This window comes from Phascolarctos cinereus, unplaced genomic scaffold (genome assembly GCF_003287225.1).
Source record: "Phascolarctos cinereus isolate Bilbo 61053 unplaced genomic scaffold, phaCin_HiC Scaffold_2;HRSCAF=192, whole genome shotgun sequence".
Lineage (NCBI taxonomy): Eukaryota > Metazoa > Chordata > Mammalia > Diprotodontia > Phascolarctidae > Phascolarctos > Phascolarctos cinereus.
The window spans coordinates 226,947,050-226,965,320 of NW_027555625.1; the positions used below are offsets into that span (position 1 = coordinate 226,947,050).

The 18,271-nt window shown below is 43.1% G+C and overlaps 1 protein-coding gene across 1 annotated transcript; it reads left to right on the top strand.

Annotated features, from left to right (window-relative positions):
- The first annotated feature begins 651 nt into the window (after positions 1 to 651).
- MYL7 (myosin light chain 7) lies at positions 652 to 7,885 on the top strand. Its single transcript, XM_020983737.2, has 7 exons — positions 652 to 996; positions 1,657 to 1,770; positions 2,297 to 2,372; positions 4,153 to 4,257; positions 5,582 to 5,660; positions 7,203 to 7,251; positions 7,720 to 7,885. The coding sequence occupies exons 1-7, from the start codon at positions 994 to 996 to the stop codon at positions 7,819 to 7,821; spliced, it is 528 nt and encodes a 175-aa protein (XP_020839396.1). The 5' UTR covers positions 652 to 993; the 3' UTR covers positions 7,822 to 7,885.
- Positions 7,886 to 18,271: the final 10,386 nt, after the last annotated feature.

Below are 18,271 nucleotides of genomic sequence, written 5' to 3' on the forward strand. Positions count from 1 at the left end.
CTTCCATACCTCAGTGGTTCTTAAATGGACCAGAGGGCATGGTCCAGGGTGCCCAGACCAAGACTGAAATGTAACTGAAATGATCAGTCCCTCAAACCACCCTGGGCCACTAAGGGACTCCCAGGAGAATATTAGTGTCCAGATCCAGTTTAGACTAAACCTGAGAGCCCCATCCTCTAATTCCTCTTTCTCTGGCCCCTGGCATTTTCACTTCTCTAATCCTAAGGTGGGGAGGGTAAGAGTTAGGGGCAGGGACCAGTGGCTAGGTGGTGCAGTGGATAGAGTGCCAGACCTGGAGTCATCTTGCTGAGCTCAAATCTGGTCTCAGACACTTGCTAGCTGTGTGATGCTGGGCAAGTCACTCAGCCCTGTTTGCTTCAAGTTCCCCATCTGTAAAATGAGCTGGAGAAGGAAATGGAAAACCACTCCAGTATCTTTGCCAAGAAAAACCCCAAATGGGGTCACAAAGAGTAGGACACAACTGAGAAATGGCAGAACAACAACAGGAAGCTTAATAAAGGGATAATCCCAGACCAACTGTGCAAGACCCAAAACTAGACCTAAAATGAATGGTTCAGGTGCTACTAAGGCTAGGATAAGGAAGGGAAAGAAGGAAGTGGAGGAAGAAAGAAGAAAAAGGATCTTTATTTAGCATCTACTACAGTGCTATATGCAATGAGACTTTTTAATTAACCAATGCTTGCTGCTGCTGCTGCTGAAACCCTAACCCTGGTGCCACCTGGACTATCTGAATAAAGAGAATGAGTGGCTGAATGGATCCATCCCCTTGGGAAGCTCAGAGAAAAAGCAGGAAGGAATGTGTCTGGAATCTGTCAGGGTCCTTATCTTGCTCTCTTGGTTCATCAGGGACTTCCAAGTTTGGGGCTGTCCTTTGTTTCTTCCCTTATTTGGCCCTCCAGGTGATAAGATGGATACATAAGTGAGGGATTACAGGACAGGCAGCAGCAGCCAGGACATCCCAGAAGCCGGGAAATGGTGAGTCTGAGGGATGGGGAGGCGGGGTGGGGATGAGAGGAGGATGCAGGTTGGAGAGGAAAGCAAAAGAGTGGCTTTCACTTTGGGAGAAATTTGGGTTCTCCAGCTTCAAACTATAAGCAAAGGCCTTTCAAGAAGGTTAAGGGACAAAAGTGCCTCCGAAAGGTTGGGAGATTCAAACCTCATTCCTTCTTGATGTCTAGCAAGTGTGGGAGATGAAATGCCCTGCAGACGAAGATCATAAAAGAGAGACGATCAAATGGAAAGGGCCTTAGAGACCATCCAATTCAGACCCTTTGTTTTATGCATTAAGAATGTGAGGCTCAGAGAGATTAAGTGTGGTCATGATTGGAAATATTCCCAGCAGCCACCTGGACCTAAGCCTAAGAAAAATTATCTCCAGGGATGAGGAAGGAAAAATTGAATGGATTGGTCTTGGCAATATCCCTTAAAACTATGAAGGGCTGAGGAGGGGGATCTAGGGAACTGAGATTTCACAACCCTATCGATGAGATTGGGATCAGTGGGATCCCAGCTGCAGAACCACCTCCACCCACAGCCCCTGGGAGATGTGGGACAAAAGGGAGGGCAGTTTGGACTATGGGCTTCCCTGTTCTAAGATCTGGGGCAGAAGATTCCTCTGAGACAGATATTTCACAGGCTAGCCGGAAGGCAGGGACTCGGGGGAAGGTGGCAGCTGCCAAGCAAGCCCATCGGGGATCTTCAAATGTCTTCTCCATGTTTGAACAAGCACAGATCCAAGAGTTTAAGGAGGTGAGCCCTCTAGTATCCCTATTTCTCCTTTTTCCTCCTGTTTCTCCTATATTCTGTATTTCTCCCCTGAGGTAGACTGGCACAGTGAAAAGTATTAACTCTATAGTTAGAAGACATAGATTCAAATCTTGCCTCTGATATTTAATGCTTGTGTGACTTTGGACAAGTCACTTCATACCTTCCCCACCTCAATTTCCTCATCTGTAAAATGAGAGGGTTACACTAGATGGTCTGTGAGGTTTCTTCCAATTCTAGAGCTATAATCCTATGATCTTTCCAAACTTCTTCCTCTCTTCTTCCTTAGGCTAACCCTAAAGTTCAAATCAATTGAATGAAGGGCTCCTGAATGCCCCCCCAAACCACTCTATCCCTTCCTTTGCTCCTGCTTGTTGCGCTTAATCTGTGACCTGCCCATCCCCTCACCCATCCCTTGGGCCCTTGGGGGAGGGAGGACCTTCCCCTCTTCCTTGGAGGCATGGTGAGTTCTGTTCCTGACCCAGAAAATTGGGACCTCTCTGTCTCACAGGCATTCAGTTGCATTGATCAAAACCGAGATGGCATCATCAGCAAATCAGACCTGAAGGAGACCTACTCCCAACTAGGTGAGTTAGCAGGCTTGCACACTCCAGCCCAATTCTTTCTCAATGAAGCAGAATCCACAGACCGGTTCTTCCCACAGTCCTCGCCTCCTCCCTGCCCCTCCCCCAAAGACCAGCTCCCTCATCCCATGTAACTGACAAGGAGAAGTTAAGGATCACAGATTCCACATGGATTTAGAGCCTAAAGGGACTTTAGTGGCTGTCAAGTCCAATCCCTTTATTTCACAGATAGGGAAACTAAGCCAGAATGAGGTTAAGTGACTTGCCCAGGCTCACACAGCCAGTATCTGAGGCAGTATTTGAAGCCAGGTATTGCAGACTCCAAATCCAGAGCTCCTTTTACCATACCAAGCCTGCCTCAGACTGGACCTGAATGTAATCATGTCTCATAAAACTGGCTCTTCTTCCTCTTTCCTCTTCTCCCTTCTATCCCTCCTCTCTCTCAGGTCATATCTCCTACCATCTTCTCACACCTCCCCCCAAGCTCACACCTCCCCTCCCCTCTCCTCTTCTCACACCTCTTCTCCCAGAACACTGCCAAAGCTCACCCTTTACCACTATCTCCTCCTCCTTCTCCAGAGCTCTGCCTTCTCTCCACTACACAATTTTACATTTCCCTCATAGCTCACACTCTCCCTGACTTTCTCATCCTCCTCAGACCTCTCCCAAAGCTCTCTTTTAATTTTTTAATTTAAATTTATTTTTTAACTGATGGAATAAAATAAGCATTTCCATAACATAGTAAAATAAAAAGATGATTGCACATGAAACCCCAAATTCACTGTGTACAATTTGCTATCTTTTAAAAATATACAACACAGTTATGATGTAAATTTCCTTTTTTTTCCCTTCCCTTTTCTTTTCTCTCCCCTACCCAGCCCCCGCCTCAGAGATGACTACCATCAGACACAAATAGGTGTATATATATATATATATATATATATATATATATATATATGTAAATTTATTCTATACATACTTCTATTTATCAGTTCTTTCTCTGGATGTAGAATCTTTCTTATGCCCTTTATATTTAATTTGGGTATTTATAATAGTCAAAATAACTTAAACAATATTGCTTTTACTGTATATGGTCTCTTGGTTCTGTTCATTTTGCTCTTCATTATTTTATGCAAGTATTTTCATATTTTTCTAAGATGACTGAGATCATAATTTCTCATAGCACAGTAGTATTCCATCTGGTGCCATCTCCAATCGTCCTGATCTATATCTCACCACTGGACCCAGATAACTCCAGAGGAGACAGTGGGGCTGATGACTTTGCCCAGCCCTCCCTCACTTAAATCCAATTCACTTGCAAGTCATGGCATCACCTTCCTGATGCCATGGTCCTCTTCAAGAATGAAGGATCAGCAAACAACAAGAAGTATTGCATCACTGTCATGTACCACAACTTGTTCAGCCATTCTCCAATTGATGGACATCCCGCAATGTCCAATTCTTTGCCACCACAAAGAGAGCTGCTATAAACATTTTAGAACATATAGGATTTTTTTCCCTTTTTTCCCTATTTCCTGTTTTTAGAAGTAGATCTAGTAGTGGTATTTCTGGGTCAAAGGGTATAAGCGGTTTAATAGCTCCATTTCTTTTTTTTTGCTCCTTTCTATTCTTTCCCATTTCCCCCCACCTCCCATCTCCAAAGCATTTCCTTTCTGCAATCACCACAGGCAGTGGAATGCTAGGTATGCCTGTAGGCTTGAGGGTTGGGGGGGGTCAGTAAATATCAGTCGCCCTCTCATCCTCTGTTCATGCCCTCCTCCAGGAAGAGCGAATGTGCCTGAGGAAGAGTTGGATGAGATGCTACAGGAAGGCAAGGGCCCAATCAACTTCACAGTCTTTCTCACACTCTTTGGGGAGAAACTCAATGGTAAGGATTAGGGGAGGGGAGGAGGGATCACTCAATCTTTCCTCTATACACTCTCCCAATATTGCCTAACATACTATTACACCTTCCACATCCATTTTTTAAGTCCCAGGGCCCTAGATCACAAAATGTTGTAGGCTATCTGGCCAACATAATCCACACTACCTCCTCCCACCCCTAGGTTGGGTCATAAGATCAAAGGTTTAGTCTGCAAGGGTCTTTCAAGACTATTTAGTCCAGTCTTAACCTGGGATCCATGGATAGATTTCAGGGGGTTCATGAACTTGGATTGGAAAAAAATTACATCTTTATTTTCAATAATCTCTAACTGAAATTTAGCATTTTCTTCAGTTATGGATGTAGACAACAAACTGATAACCTGAGAAAGAGTCCATAGATTTCAACCAGATTATCAAAGAGGGCCATTGCACAAAGCCTTTTCATTTTATAAAGGAGGAAGCTGAGGCATAGATAAGTACAAAGCTAGTATCTGAGATAGGATATGAAACCAGATCCTATCCACCAGGAGTGGGGAACCTGTGGCCTTGAGGCCACATGTGGTCCTGTAAGTGGCCACACTTGAGGATCCAGAGGGTCACATGTGGCCTCAAGGCCACAGGTTCCCCACCCCAGCTACCATACCTCTAACTTGGTCTAACTATGGATCATCCTTCAATAGCCAAGTGTATTCTGGGGCTATGGACAGGACCTGAGAATTTGGAACCTAATTGGAATCCTGAGTTCATCCTAGAACTGCCCTTGGTTTGTGTTGGGTCTGCCTCAGAAAACACCACTTATAGCAGATAACATTGAATTGGGAGTCAGGAGGCTCAAGGTCCATTCCCAACTCGACTGCTGACTAGCTGTGTGACCTTGGTCAAGTCATGTAATCTCTTTGGACTTCCCATCAGTCAAATGAGGAGCTCAGACCAGATCTTCTGCAAGGGCCCTTCCCGCTCTGATATTTAATAGTGGAGGTGGAATGGTGTTATAGACCAAGTATGGGGCTGGAATCAGAAAGACCTGGGCTTAAATCCTGCCTCACTTACGAGTTATGTGATCCTAGGCAAGTCCCTTGCCTCTCTGGGCCTCAGTTTCTTCATCGGTAAAATTAAACAGTTAGGCTAAATGACCCTGGAAACCCCTTCCTATGATTCTGTGGAGAGTGGAGAAGTGACAAAGAATTTTGAGATAGATTGTCCCAAATATCTTAATAAATGTCCCTTCTGGTTCAAAATCTCAGATCTATGATCTTTTTATGAATGTGGGAAAGAGTATGGGAGCTGTTTTTACAAGGTCAGAGTTTATACTGTCTGCTGCTCCTTAGGAACTGACCCGGAAGAATCCATCCTCAGTGCCTTCCGCATGTTCGACCCCAGTGGCAGTGGGGTTGTCAACAAAGAAGAGTGAGTATGAGCAGGAAACAGCAGGGATTAAGTGGGACAGGAAGGCTGGAGCCCCAGGAACAAGAGCTGCAGGCTCCAGGAACGCTCCTGCCCTCAGCAAAAGCACAGGGTGGATGTTTGTCTGCAGCAACTTTCACTCTCCACTGTCCAAATTGGATCTCCCAGGGCAGGGCCAGAAGTTCTCAGTGCCCAGAACCCAACTCCACCCCACTCCCAGGCCTGCCCTCCCCACCAATGAGCAATGCCCATGCTCTGGACAGAACCTTTCCTCAGAATTCAAGAGCTGGAAGAGACATCAACAACCATCTAGTCTAACTCCTCCACAAAAGGAATTCCCATTCTAGCATACTGACAAAGTGGTTGGCCACACAGTCTCTGATTAAAAGCCTCCAAGGAAGGGAACCCTATCACTCCTAAGACACTTCTGGACAGTTCTAACTAGTAGGAAGTTTGCCCTGACTTCAAGCCTAAATTTGCCTTTTTACGAATTCCGTCCATTGCTGCTGGTTCTGCCCCTCTGGAGGGACAAATTTACCTGCACCTAATGAAAAATGATAAATCACCTAAGGCTCTATCCTAGGATTTGTTAATCAGTTGTTTCATCTGTGTCCAACTCTTTGTAACCCCATTTGGGGTTTTCTTGGCAGAGACACTAGAGTGGTTTGCCATTTCCTTCTCCAGCTCATTTTACAGATGAGGAAACTGAGGCAAACAGGGTTAAGTAACTTGCCCAGAGTCACACAGGTAGTAAGTGTCTGGGGCCAGATTTAAACTCAGGAAGATGAGTCTTCCTTACTTCAGATCCAGTGCTTTATCCACTGTGCCACTTAGCCGCCTCACCTGCCCTCAAATAGCTTCTGATAAATGCCACTTTAGCTCATCCTGGTTTGTGTAACCACTTGCACATTCATTTTAGTATCATTAAATGACTTATTCTAAAGAAGTGCTTTGGCTTTGAAATGATAGAATTTCAGGCATCTTAGCAAGCAGGCCTAGAAGAGAACGTGGGATAGGGTCTTCTGAGGGTCCTTCAAATCACACTCTACCCCACCTACTTATGTAACTCAGAGGCAGTGTGATACAATCGAAAGAGCATGGGACTGGAGTCAGAGGCCCTGGGTTCAAACCTCACCTCAATCACCACATGTGTGACCTTGGACAAGTCATAACCCCTCTGAGACTCAGTTTCCTCATCTTACAGATGAGACTCAATGACTTTTGAGGTTGCTTATCCTCAGTAGTGTGATTCTCAAATCCAATGACTGACCACTTGGGCAGACTCTTCCCTCATCAGAGTCCCTCATTCAATTCTGCCACTTACTAGCAAGGTGGCCTCAGACTAATCAGTCATTTGACTTCTCTGGGCCTCAGTTTCTCCATCTGCAAAATGGGGGAAATAGACTAGATGACCTGTCAGGTCCCTTCTGGTTCTGTGATTCTATGAGACTTTCTTCCCAGTTCTCTTCCTTTTTAATGGGGCTATCTATCATAGCTTACCATTGCTAGCTGTCATGTTTTTCTAACTCCCTCTCCACTTCCCAGGTTTAAGCAGCTCCTTCTGACCCAGGCAGACAAGTTCTCTCCAGCTGAGGTGAGTAAGAGCCATCTCTATATGCCACCTGGGGCTAGGGCATCCCTAACTTTAGGTCCCCTATTTGGTACTCTAGAGGCCTGCCCACAGTGCCATGTTGGAAAACAGAAAATAAACCAAATAGTTCTAGGTTTAGGGGACTGGCAATCAAAAGCATGCATCATCCCAAATCCTGCTATTGTGGCAGCAGACAATCTTTTCTCTTTTCAGTACCTAGAGATGGGGAAAGGGGAAACTGAGTCACAAAGTTTCTGTCCAAGTCACAGAGAAACACATAAATTGAATCCAACCCCCTTCAAGCACTAAATGTCCCCCAGGCTGGAAGCATGAATGTTGTAACTGCCTACCAGACTCTATAGCAGAGGATGGGCTGGACTTGGAACCTGGCATAGCATTCCCCTCCCTTCATGCACCCCGGCACCCACCGCAGTATGCAGGGTCCACTCACCAGCATCTTCCCTGTCACAGGTGGAGCAAATGTTTTCATTGACGCCTATGGACCTGTCAGGAAACATTGACTATAAGTCTCTGTGCTACATTATCACCCATGGAGATGAGAAGGAGGAGTGAAAGGATGGGGGGAGAGGGTGGGAAGCAGAGGGCAAGCTAAATAAAACACTGATGCTAAGATCTAGTGCAAAGTCTTTTCTTTGGTTTGGGAGAAGTGTGGTGGGAGGCTGCTAGAGGGACAGATGGAGGCAATGTAGAGCAACAGAAAAGGCAGTGTGGATTGAGAAGTGGAAGAACATATTCATGTCATTGTTCCATCATTCTCTGAGCCTCAGTTTTCTCATCTGTAAAATGGAGATAACAAAATACCAATATTGTTGATACCTATTAATACTATTAATTGTGAATACTGCTTATCCCACCATATACCTATAAATCAAATAAGTTCACATGAATGAAAGTGATTTGAAAAATGTAAAGCACCATCTACAGTCATATGAAAATATGCTCTAAAGCACTATCAATTAGAGAAATGCAAATTAAAACAACTGAGGTACCACTTCATACCTATCAGATTGGCTAATATGACAGAAAAGGAAAAGGATAAATGTTGGAGAGGATGTGGGAAAATTGGGACCCTAATTAATGCATTGTTGGTGGAGTCGTGAACTGATCCAACCATTCTAGAGAGCAATTGGGAACTATGCCCAAAGGGCTATAAAGCTGTGCATACCCTTTGATCCAGCAATACCACTTCTAGGTGTGTATCCCAAAGAGATCATTAAAAAGGGAAAAGGACTCACATGTACAAAAATATTTATAGCAGCTCTTTTTGTGGTTGCAGAGAATTGGATTTTGAGAGCATGCCTATCAATTGGGGGATGACTGAAAAGGCTTTGGTATATAATTGTAATAGAATACTATAAGAAACGATGGGCAAGCAGATTTCAGAAAAACCCGGAAAGACTTACATGAACTGATGCTGAGTGAAGTGAACAGAACCAGAAGAACATTGTACACAGTAATAGCAACACTGTGCAATGATCAGTTATGATTGACTTAGCTCTTCTCTGCAATACAAAGATCTAAGACAATTCCAACAGACTCGTGATGGAAAATGCTATCCACATCCAGAGAAAAAACTGATGGTGTCTGAATGCGGACTGAATCACACAATTTTCACTTTTTTTTGGTTTTTTTTCCCTTTGCAAACTGTAATTTTTTTTGCCAGCTGTTTCTTCTTTCACAACATAACTAATACGGAAATGTTTTATATGATTGCACATATATAACCCATATCAAATTACTTACTGTCGTAAGGCGGGGGAAGGGAAGGGAAGGAGGGAGAAAATTTGGAGCTTAATTTTTTAAAAAATGAATGTTGCAAATTGTCTTTACATGTAATTGGAAAGAATAAAACACTATTTTTAAAAATGTAAATCACCAAGAAAATGTAAAGTTTCATCATTATTATTTTCTCTAAGTGTCACTTTTGGATCAGTATACTCAGGAAATGGTCACTTGGTTAGAAGCAATACTCATTTTGTGGGCCTGTGGCTCCCCAGGTCTTGGGTATTTTCTTCTTCTTCCTCCAAGTTTATTCTGATCAGTTTCCAATTATGCTCATGTCTAGGTTCATTCATGTCTAGACAGCTAGGTGGCTCAGTGGATATAGCACTGGGTCTGGAGTCAAGAAAACTTGAGTTCAAATGCAGCCTCAAATACTTAGTATCTGTGTGATCCTGAGCAAACCACCTAACTTCAGTTTGCCTCAATTTCTTCAACTGTAAAATAGGATAATTACGGCACTACTTTTCAGAATTGCTGTGAGGATCAGTTGTGGTAATATTTTGTAAAGAACTTAGCACAGTGTCTGGCACATAGCTATTTGTCCTTTGTTTTCAAAGAGGACCAATGACATCACAGGTCATTGACATTTGATGCCATGACTCCTTCGAGAATCGGATTTAAGTGAGGCAGGGCTGCACAAAGTCATGAGCCTCACTCCCTCTTCCAGAAACATCCAAGTCCCGTGGCAAGACAAGAGTAAGCCCTATCTAAATACTTATTCCCCTCCCCAGCTTCAACAAGCACAGAGTAAGCAACTACTACGTGCCACAAGTGTGGGTAACAGGGCCTTCAGTTCCTGCCCAAGCTCATATGCTCACAAATTCATATTGGGTAGAAGACAATCTTTATTTCTTCCCACAGAAAGCACAGAAAGTGAAAAGGAGCCCCTAAAATACAAAGAAAACACACACGTGCACACACACACACACACATGCACGCACACACACACACACACACACGCACACACACACACACGCCTAAAAGCTCCCCTCCAAAGAGAGCTTACTTAGATTTGCCAGTGGGGCAACACTCTGACATTTCAGAGACTCCCTGGCTCTGTCCCACAGGGTAATACATTATCTTTCTTCAGTTCCTGGTAATGCTTCCCTCCCCTCCTCACCCCTTCCCAAACAAATACATTCTGGGAGCATTGACAGGCAAAATGCATCTTTCCACGCATGAATTTATTTGATTCTTATAAGCTCATGGTGAAATAAGCAAGATCCAAATAACTTACTGTCATGAAGGTGGGGAGCAGTTCCCAGTGTTTTACTTTCTCTTATTGTGATCCCTAATACCTTCCAGGCCCAACACAAACTTTACTGTGTGCCTCGTGGGTGTACAGTTTAGAAGTAAGGGGCTGGGAAACTCAAGGGAGCTACTTTGGAATTCAATCCCTCTGTACCCCAGAGACTCAGCTGGTCTAATAACAGTCTATTAGAAACTCTTACTTCCTTCTCATTGAAGCCCTGACACCTGAGCTCTTATTCTCCCTCTTATGTACTAGATGTGTTTATGAAATCCTGCATATGAGTCAATTTTTTGTCAGCTGAATTGTATTTGAAAGTGAAAATTTTCACAACAAATATTTACAATACAAATTTATTTTTCTGAGAAATGTAGATTCTTAAGTATCAGACTGATTAAAATGGGCTATGAATCATGCAGGTCTGGGGCATGTGGAGGGCAGACCATATTCTGTGTGTGTGTGTGCGTGTGTGCATGTATATGCATGTGTGTGTGTGTGTGTGTGTGTGTGTGTGTGTGTGTTTTGCCTGGACCTGAGAAGCAGCACTGAGAAGCAGATGAATGTTTGAATTCAAGGGCCAGTTGTCCTAGAATCCCCAGGACAAAGGTACCTTAATGCTTCCGGTTTCGTTATAAATCTCATTGTAGATGCTAACTAAACATACCCAAAACAGAATTCATTATCCTTCCTTGAAACTCTACCCTCTTTGAAGCTTCCCTATTACTAAACTGTTAAGGACACCACCATCCTCCCAGTCCTCCAGGCCTGTGACCTCATTGTACTCCTCAGTTCCTCACTCTCTGCACCTCAGATATACATAACAGAATTCTCTCATTTCTACCTTTACAACATCTCTTGTACACATCTTCTCTTCACTCACATAGACATTATCCCAATTCAAGCCCTCATCAGCTCTCACCCACCCTATCATGGTGGCCTCCTAACTGGCCTCCTTACCTCAAGTCTCTGACCACTCCATTCCAGCCTTCTCTTGGTTGCTAAGGTGATTTTTATAAAGCATAGGTCTGACTATGTCACACACCCAGCTCTGCTATTCAATGAGCCCTAGTGGCTCCTTATTACCTCCAGTATCAAATAGAAATCCCTCTGTGTCTGGCATTTAAACTCTTCCTAACTTGGCTCCCTTTCCAGCTTTCTTATACCTTACTCTCTTTCATGAACTCAACCATCCCAATACACTGGCCTCTTTGCTGTTCCTCGAACATGACTTTCATGTTTCCATCTTTCATCTCCATGCCTTTGTACTGACTGTCCCCCCCACCCCCACGTCTAGGATGCTTTGCCCCTCACCTTTATTTCTTAGTTTCTTTGGATTCCTCCCAGATTCAGTGTGTGTGTGTGTGTACACACATAAATATGTATGCATATACACATGCATATACATACATGCATTCACATACACATAATTTGTTCAACCATTCCCTAATGGCTCCTATGCCAACTAGGCATAGGAAATATTATTGTTTGATTGATAGACACATTTATACACATATATATACATATATACACACGCATATACACATATACATTTGAGAAGTTATTATTTTTCTCTTACATTAATAATCAATTATTAAATTAAAATTAAGGTTTTCCCTTTGTGTTTCCTCATTCAGAAATCAAACCCCATAGGTTATTCAACCAGTCTCTGAAGGATATTGCTGATAGATAAAATTGCCCAAATTTTTGGTGGGACGCCACCCAACTAGATCACCTTACAAACAGAATCCAGTCTAGGTGAGATCTTGCCCTTAGGAAAGAAGTCCCTGTCTTTGGAATCTTCCATTAGAATTTAGGGTGACCCAGTTTATGAAAGGGAAAACCAGTCAGAGTAGTCTGGGTAGAGATGTATTATTTTCCCCGATTGCTGGAGGTGGCTGAGTCTTATGGTCTGGTCACGTTCTCAGCTGGAGGAGCTGAAGACTTTTTCCTACCTCCTCATTAATACATCTACCCTCTCATTAATTGTTAACCAATCAGGGCTCCCTCAGGTATACCCCCTTTTCCAAAGGCTTTTTAAGCATTCAGTGTTCTTCAGGGGGTGTCTTTGGTTTCCAAGAGTACCACTGACCTCGTTTTATTAATTATTTGCTAGCCCTAATTAATAAATTGATTATTAATTACTCAGAAACTATGTCTCTCAGACTTTTCATTTATCACATACACACATAGACATGTCATGCGTTTTTTCTTTCCTACCACATTGCTTCTCAGGGGCTAACACCTTCCATTTGTAAAGTGCCTCAAAGTTTACAAACCAATTCAACATCCTTTATCTGATTTGACCCTCATTCATAAGTTACTGACCTGGATTGGTAGAGGAAGTTACTTTACATCGATGAAACTGCAAGTCCCTTACAAATTTGCCTATTGGGATGCAGCCAACAGGTAAGATAAGGAAATTTCTTTCACCCATGCACTTTAGGAACTAATAGTCTCTATACACTATTATTTACAGAACTCTAAGTCATAAAGAGTCAGGAGGCCCTGGGCAGAGGGCACCTGAACTCTGCCCACTTTGAAGGGACCCTAAAAGGCAGAAGTGAAGAGGGGGAGCATTCCTGGCATGGAAGGTAACCTTGGAGTCACCCTCAATCTATGTCCATTCAGTTTGTTAAAACCCAAACTCCCCAGCCTCCACAATCAGGCTGCTAGCTACTTTTCCAATCTCATTTCATATTGCTGTATTCCCTTCCACGGACTCTAGATTCCAGCAAAATTGTCCTCTTAGCCTTGTTGCTACACTTCCTGCCTCCAGGAATTTACGCAAGCTATTCCCCACGCCGGGAGGACCTTCCCTCCTCTTCTTCATCTGTCAGAATCCTTGTCTTCCTTCAGGGTTTGACTCAAGTGGCTACTTCCTCCAGGAAGCCATCCCTGATCTCTTCAGCTGTTCGTTATTAGAGCTTTCTCCTTCCTTACTTTTCCTGTATTATACTTATCTTCCCAGTAAACTACTTAAGGACAAGGAGTTTTTCTTTTTTTAATCCTCTTTTTATTCCTATCTTCTGTTTTCACATCACCTTCATTTCCCAATATATCCCTCCCTACACTGTCTCCCTATGTAATTAAAATCTGAAAACAAAGACCAAAATTATCCAATGCATCAGTCAAATCTGACATTTTATGTAACGTTCCACATTTGTTGCTCCTCATCCCTGCAATGAAGGAGGTGTATTTTATGCACACATTGGTCATTGTAATAACAGAGAGCTCAGTTAAAATGTATACTCTTTGAGGACAGGGACCATTTCATTTTTGTTTTGATATCCCCAGCAACTAGCACAGTGCCTGGCACATAGTAGGTGCTTAATAAAAGCCTGTAGACTGATTATTGATGTTCTTTGCATTTGTATCATTGTAGTCATTGTGTATGTTGTTTTCCTGGTTGGGCTTACTTCACTATGCATCAGTTCATTAATGTTTCCATCATTCCCCTTCACCCAGGACCTCCTCTCTCCCCTCTCCCTTTTCACCTTGCTTTTATGAGTTGTCTTTCCATTATAATGTAAGCTGCTTGAGCATAGGGGCTATCTTTCGTTTTCGCTTGTATTTGTAATCCTGGTGCTTAGCGCTGTGCCTGGCCAGTGGTAAGAGCTAATAAATGTTTGTTGACTTCTTTATGAAGACAAACCATGCTTCTCTTTATTCCTCATTCATAGATCCCTAAGGTGCAATAATATTCCATTACATTCATATACAGACCACATTTTGTTTATTTGCTAGATGATAAGCTTCAAGAACTATTTTTCATTTTGTTTTCATGTTCCCAGGGACACAGAAAAAAAATAGACATTTCTGAAATATTTGTTGAAATTGAATAGACTGGATTTCTAAAATTCCTATTTATGTATTTTTAAAGTTATCATTCCAGAAAATGTATGCTCAGAGAAAGAGGTTGGCCAGTCATGTAGTCAGAGTAAGAGACAATCAGTGACTGGCCTGAGCACTCCACTGATACCCACAGAATGTTAAAAGACCTGGACAAAGTCTGTAGTTCATTGGGTGGATCCTTGGTGGAGGATATATGGAAGGATATGGACAAGGGTCACATGGGATAAGAAGGTGTGGATGAACTTCAATCTGCTGAGTTGGAGAGAGAATCCACACCAATGAGATCACTCACTGATCCACTAAAGGATTGAAGTGTATGTGAATATTTGCTTTTGTAAGTAGCTATTAAATTGAGAGCTTTTGAAAATGGCACAGTATCTAGAGAGTCTGGTGTGTGAGTCTAAAAGACCTGGGTTCACATCCCACCTCTGCAATATTGACTGTGTAACCTTGAATGAATCATTGAACCTCTCAGTATCCCTCGGGCAGCTCTCTAAGATGATAAATTTCAAAGCAGGTGCTGGTCTGTATTGGTAAAGGGAATTTCCTCCCTGGGAGTTTCCTATACTAATGAAATCACATTTGGGGTTAAAAAAAAATGAAATTTAAAGATATGGTCTAGGAAGGAGCTATGCCCTGCACACACACACACATACACACACACACACACACACACACACAGAGAGTACCTCAACATTCTTCACAGTGGAATGGCTTTCCTTCTCTCCATTTGTCAAAATCATGTCCTTCCACCTAGACTCAGTAGCTCAGGGAAGGGAGGGGAATAAGCATTTATGTAGTGCTTACTATGTCCTACTATGCCAGGAAGTGTGCTAAGCATTTACAAATATTATTTCATTTCACCTGACATCAACCCTGTGACATAGGTACTATTCTTATCCCTATTTTACAGTTGAGGAAACTGAGACAGAATCCTGGGTCATAAAGCTAGGAAGTGTCTGAGGCTGAATTTAAATTCAGGTCTTTCTCACCCCAAGACCAATGCTCTCTCCACTGAGCCACCTAGCTGCCTAAACTAAGTAGGATGGTGCTAATAACTTGTCTAATACCTGTAGTACTTATGGGGTGTTAGAGAGGACTAGCACTTCTGGCGTGGGGGCTGCTGAGCACTTTTCAGGGCTGCTTATCCACCTTTAGCGTCCTCCTATCATCCAACTCTCAACTGTGGCTCCAAAAAGCTATAGCATGTATTGTGGCCACATCTCAGTAAATTGTCTTGACAGATAGGCTAAACCAGGTTGATGGTAACCAACAGGCCTGAGACCCATTGGTGAGTTAGGGAGGTGTCTACCCCAAGCATGTGAAGACTTTCTCTAGTGGAATGGCAGATGAGAACAATCTGTTCTAATGGCCATGAAGGCAGTTGAAACAGGAGCTGTGGAGTACTTAGAGCTTGGTAAGACATGGAAGATGCCAAGGTCATTCTCTGCATCCCAGGCTATTGCCAGGCAACTTGACTTTTGTCTTGCCACTGGACTCTGATGACTCTGGAAGAGAAAGTGAAGCTGATGACTTTGTCCAGCTCTGCCTCACTTAAACTCAATTCACAAGAGTCAAGACATCACTCCGATGATGTCATTGGTCCCCTTCAAAAATGAAGGAGAAATAACAACTGAGAACGGATAAAGGGGCAAAAAGAAGAGTTGGGTTCTCATAGCTGATACTCCCTTTAAGGTTCTGGTGGTGATGAGTGGAATGGCCAGTGCGAAGAAAACAGTCTCCTTTGGAGTGTCCCTCTGGCTTCCCTTCTACATTTTACCCTCCCTTCCCCCCCCTCTCTCTCCTCTGACTGCAAGTTCTCTTCTACCCACAGCATTCTAGGAGTCTGCAACAACCTCTCACTCACCTTCCATCTGCCAAACTAATCTCTAGCCTGATGCTCTCACCCTCCATCCAGTTCTGAATTTCTTGCTGTCTGTGGAGATGTTCCACGTAGGCATAAAGCTGCCACTTGAAGCTGAAGTTTGAAAATAGAAATCTTATCTCTCTGCCAGTGACAATATCATCTATCCTGTCCCCAGGCTAAGCATCTTAAAAGTTGATTCTCTGTTGCTATGTCTGCCTCTTCTTCCCTTCCTCCCTTCCTCTCCTGTCTGTCTCTCATATCTGTCTCTGTCTCTCCCTGCCTCTCTGTCTTTGTCTCTGTGTTTCTGTCTCTGTCTGTCTCTCTCTTTCTCTCCTTCCCTCCCCTGTTGGACTGTCTGGTCTCTCTCATCTCTGTGGACACTTCTGTCTCCATCTCTTTGTTTCTCTCTTTGCCCCTCCCTCTTTTTCTCTCTCCTCTTTGTCTCTCTTTTTCTGTCCCTTTCCTCTCTCTTTGTCTCTCTCTCTTCTCTTTTCCTTTCTCTGTCTCTCTGTCTCTGTCTTTCTCTCTCTCTTTCATTTTTATGTACCACCAAGCCCTCTAGTTTCTTCTTCCATGATGCTTCCCAGAGGATCTATATTCAATGTCACTAACATTTGGATATTTCTCATGATTTGTCCCTCATACTCTACCCCAGACAGCTCACAACATTTCAACAGCTCTTGAAATTTAGGAGACAGATACATGTTTCAGTTTTCAAGAAAATTAAAAGAAAGAAAGGTAGGATGTGGTTGCTCAGCATAGATTTTCATCCTATTTCACATTTGAATGATCAGATAGAACCCATGCCCTACACACACAAAGCTCTCTGGGAACTGAGTACACATCTGGTCAGGGTCTCTCCTGAGTCATATATGGGGCAGGCAGAAGCCCTGGTGAACAATAACCCCTTTTCCTGCCCCATTCATCTCCTTTCCTCAAGATAAAGCTGGAGCAGGTTCTCTAACAGCTAAGAAGCCAAGGTATCTCTAGAGAGCAATCCAGTGTGTTGCTTTCATTTTAAGTCACCATAACAACAAAACAAGAACGTAGGCAAGATAAAAATATGAGTACTGCTTCTGCCAGATCGCTGCTAGAATGCTCATTGACATGTGGGATAGGAAGAGGAGAGTACCCCTCCATTAATAATAATAATTAGGAGACTAGGGGCAGCTAGGTGGCAAACTGGATAGGGCACCAGCCCTGGAGTCAGGAGAACTGGAGTTCAAATCCAGCCTCAGACACTTACTAGCTGTGCGACCCTGGGCAAATCACTTAACCCCGATTGCCTCCCCCCCCCAAAAAAAAAAGACTAGCTAGCATTTAAATAGAGTTTAATGGTTTGAAAAGCACTTTATATGTGTTATCTCATTTGATCCTTACAACAATTGTAGGGGCTATCATTATTCCTATTTTACAAATGAGGAAAGTGAGGGTGAGAGAGGTTAAGTGACTTGCCCAGACTTACACAGCTAGAAAGTGTTTGAGGCAGGATTTCAACTCAGGACTGCCTCTAATTTCAGCACTCTACTCATTATACCTACCAGCTGACATTAACAATTATTTCTTTATCTCTACTGGTTCTTCCCTGGAAAGTAGAAATCTGGCCCCAAGGAAACAAAACAAAACTCATGATAGGTACATTTTAATTGAAGCAGGAGTTCAGAGCCCAAAGGGGAAAGGTTGGGACACTAAGTAACTATTGCTAGTAGCTGGTCCAGTATTGAGATGAAGCCTGGCAATAGGGCCTCAGGAAAGACAGCAATTATCTACCCAGCCAAGGAAAATAAAAGAAGGGTTTTTCCTACCCCACCCCTGCTGGAGACACCCCATCTCTACCTGATCTTTCCCTTTGTGTTTCTTCTCCTACTCGGAGAGAAGAGGAGGGGGAAAAAAAGATGGGTACATTCACAGGAGAAGGGGAAGGGACTGCATTATGTGCTTCTAGCAAATTAAAACATTAAAAACAAAATTATGCATAAAATGTTTACTAGTTTTGGTTTCATTCAGTTTTTATTAAAAAAAAAAGTCCTTTTAAATACAATTGGTAGGGGATGTGGTGCAGCCTGGTGGCACAGTGGATATAGCACTGGGTCTGGAGTCAGGAAGACCTGAATTCAAATGTGACTTTAGATACTTACTAGCTGTGTGACCCTGGGCAAGTCACTTAACCCTGTTTATCTCAGTTTCCTCATCTGTAAAACAGGCTGGAGAACAAAATGCAAACCACTCCAGTAACTTTGCCAAGAAAACTC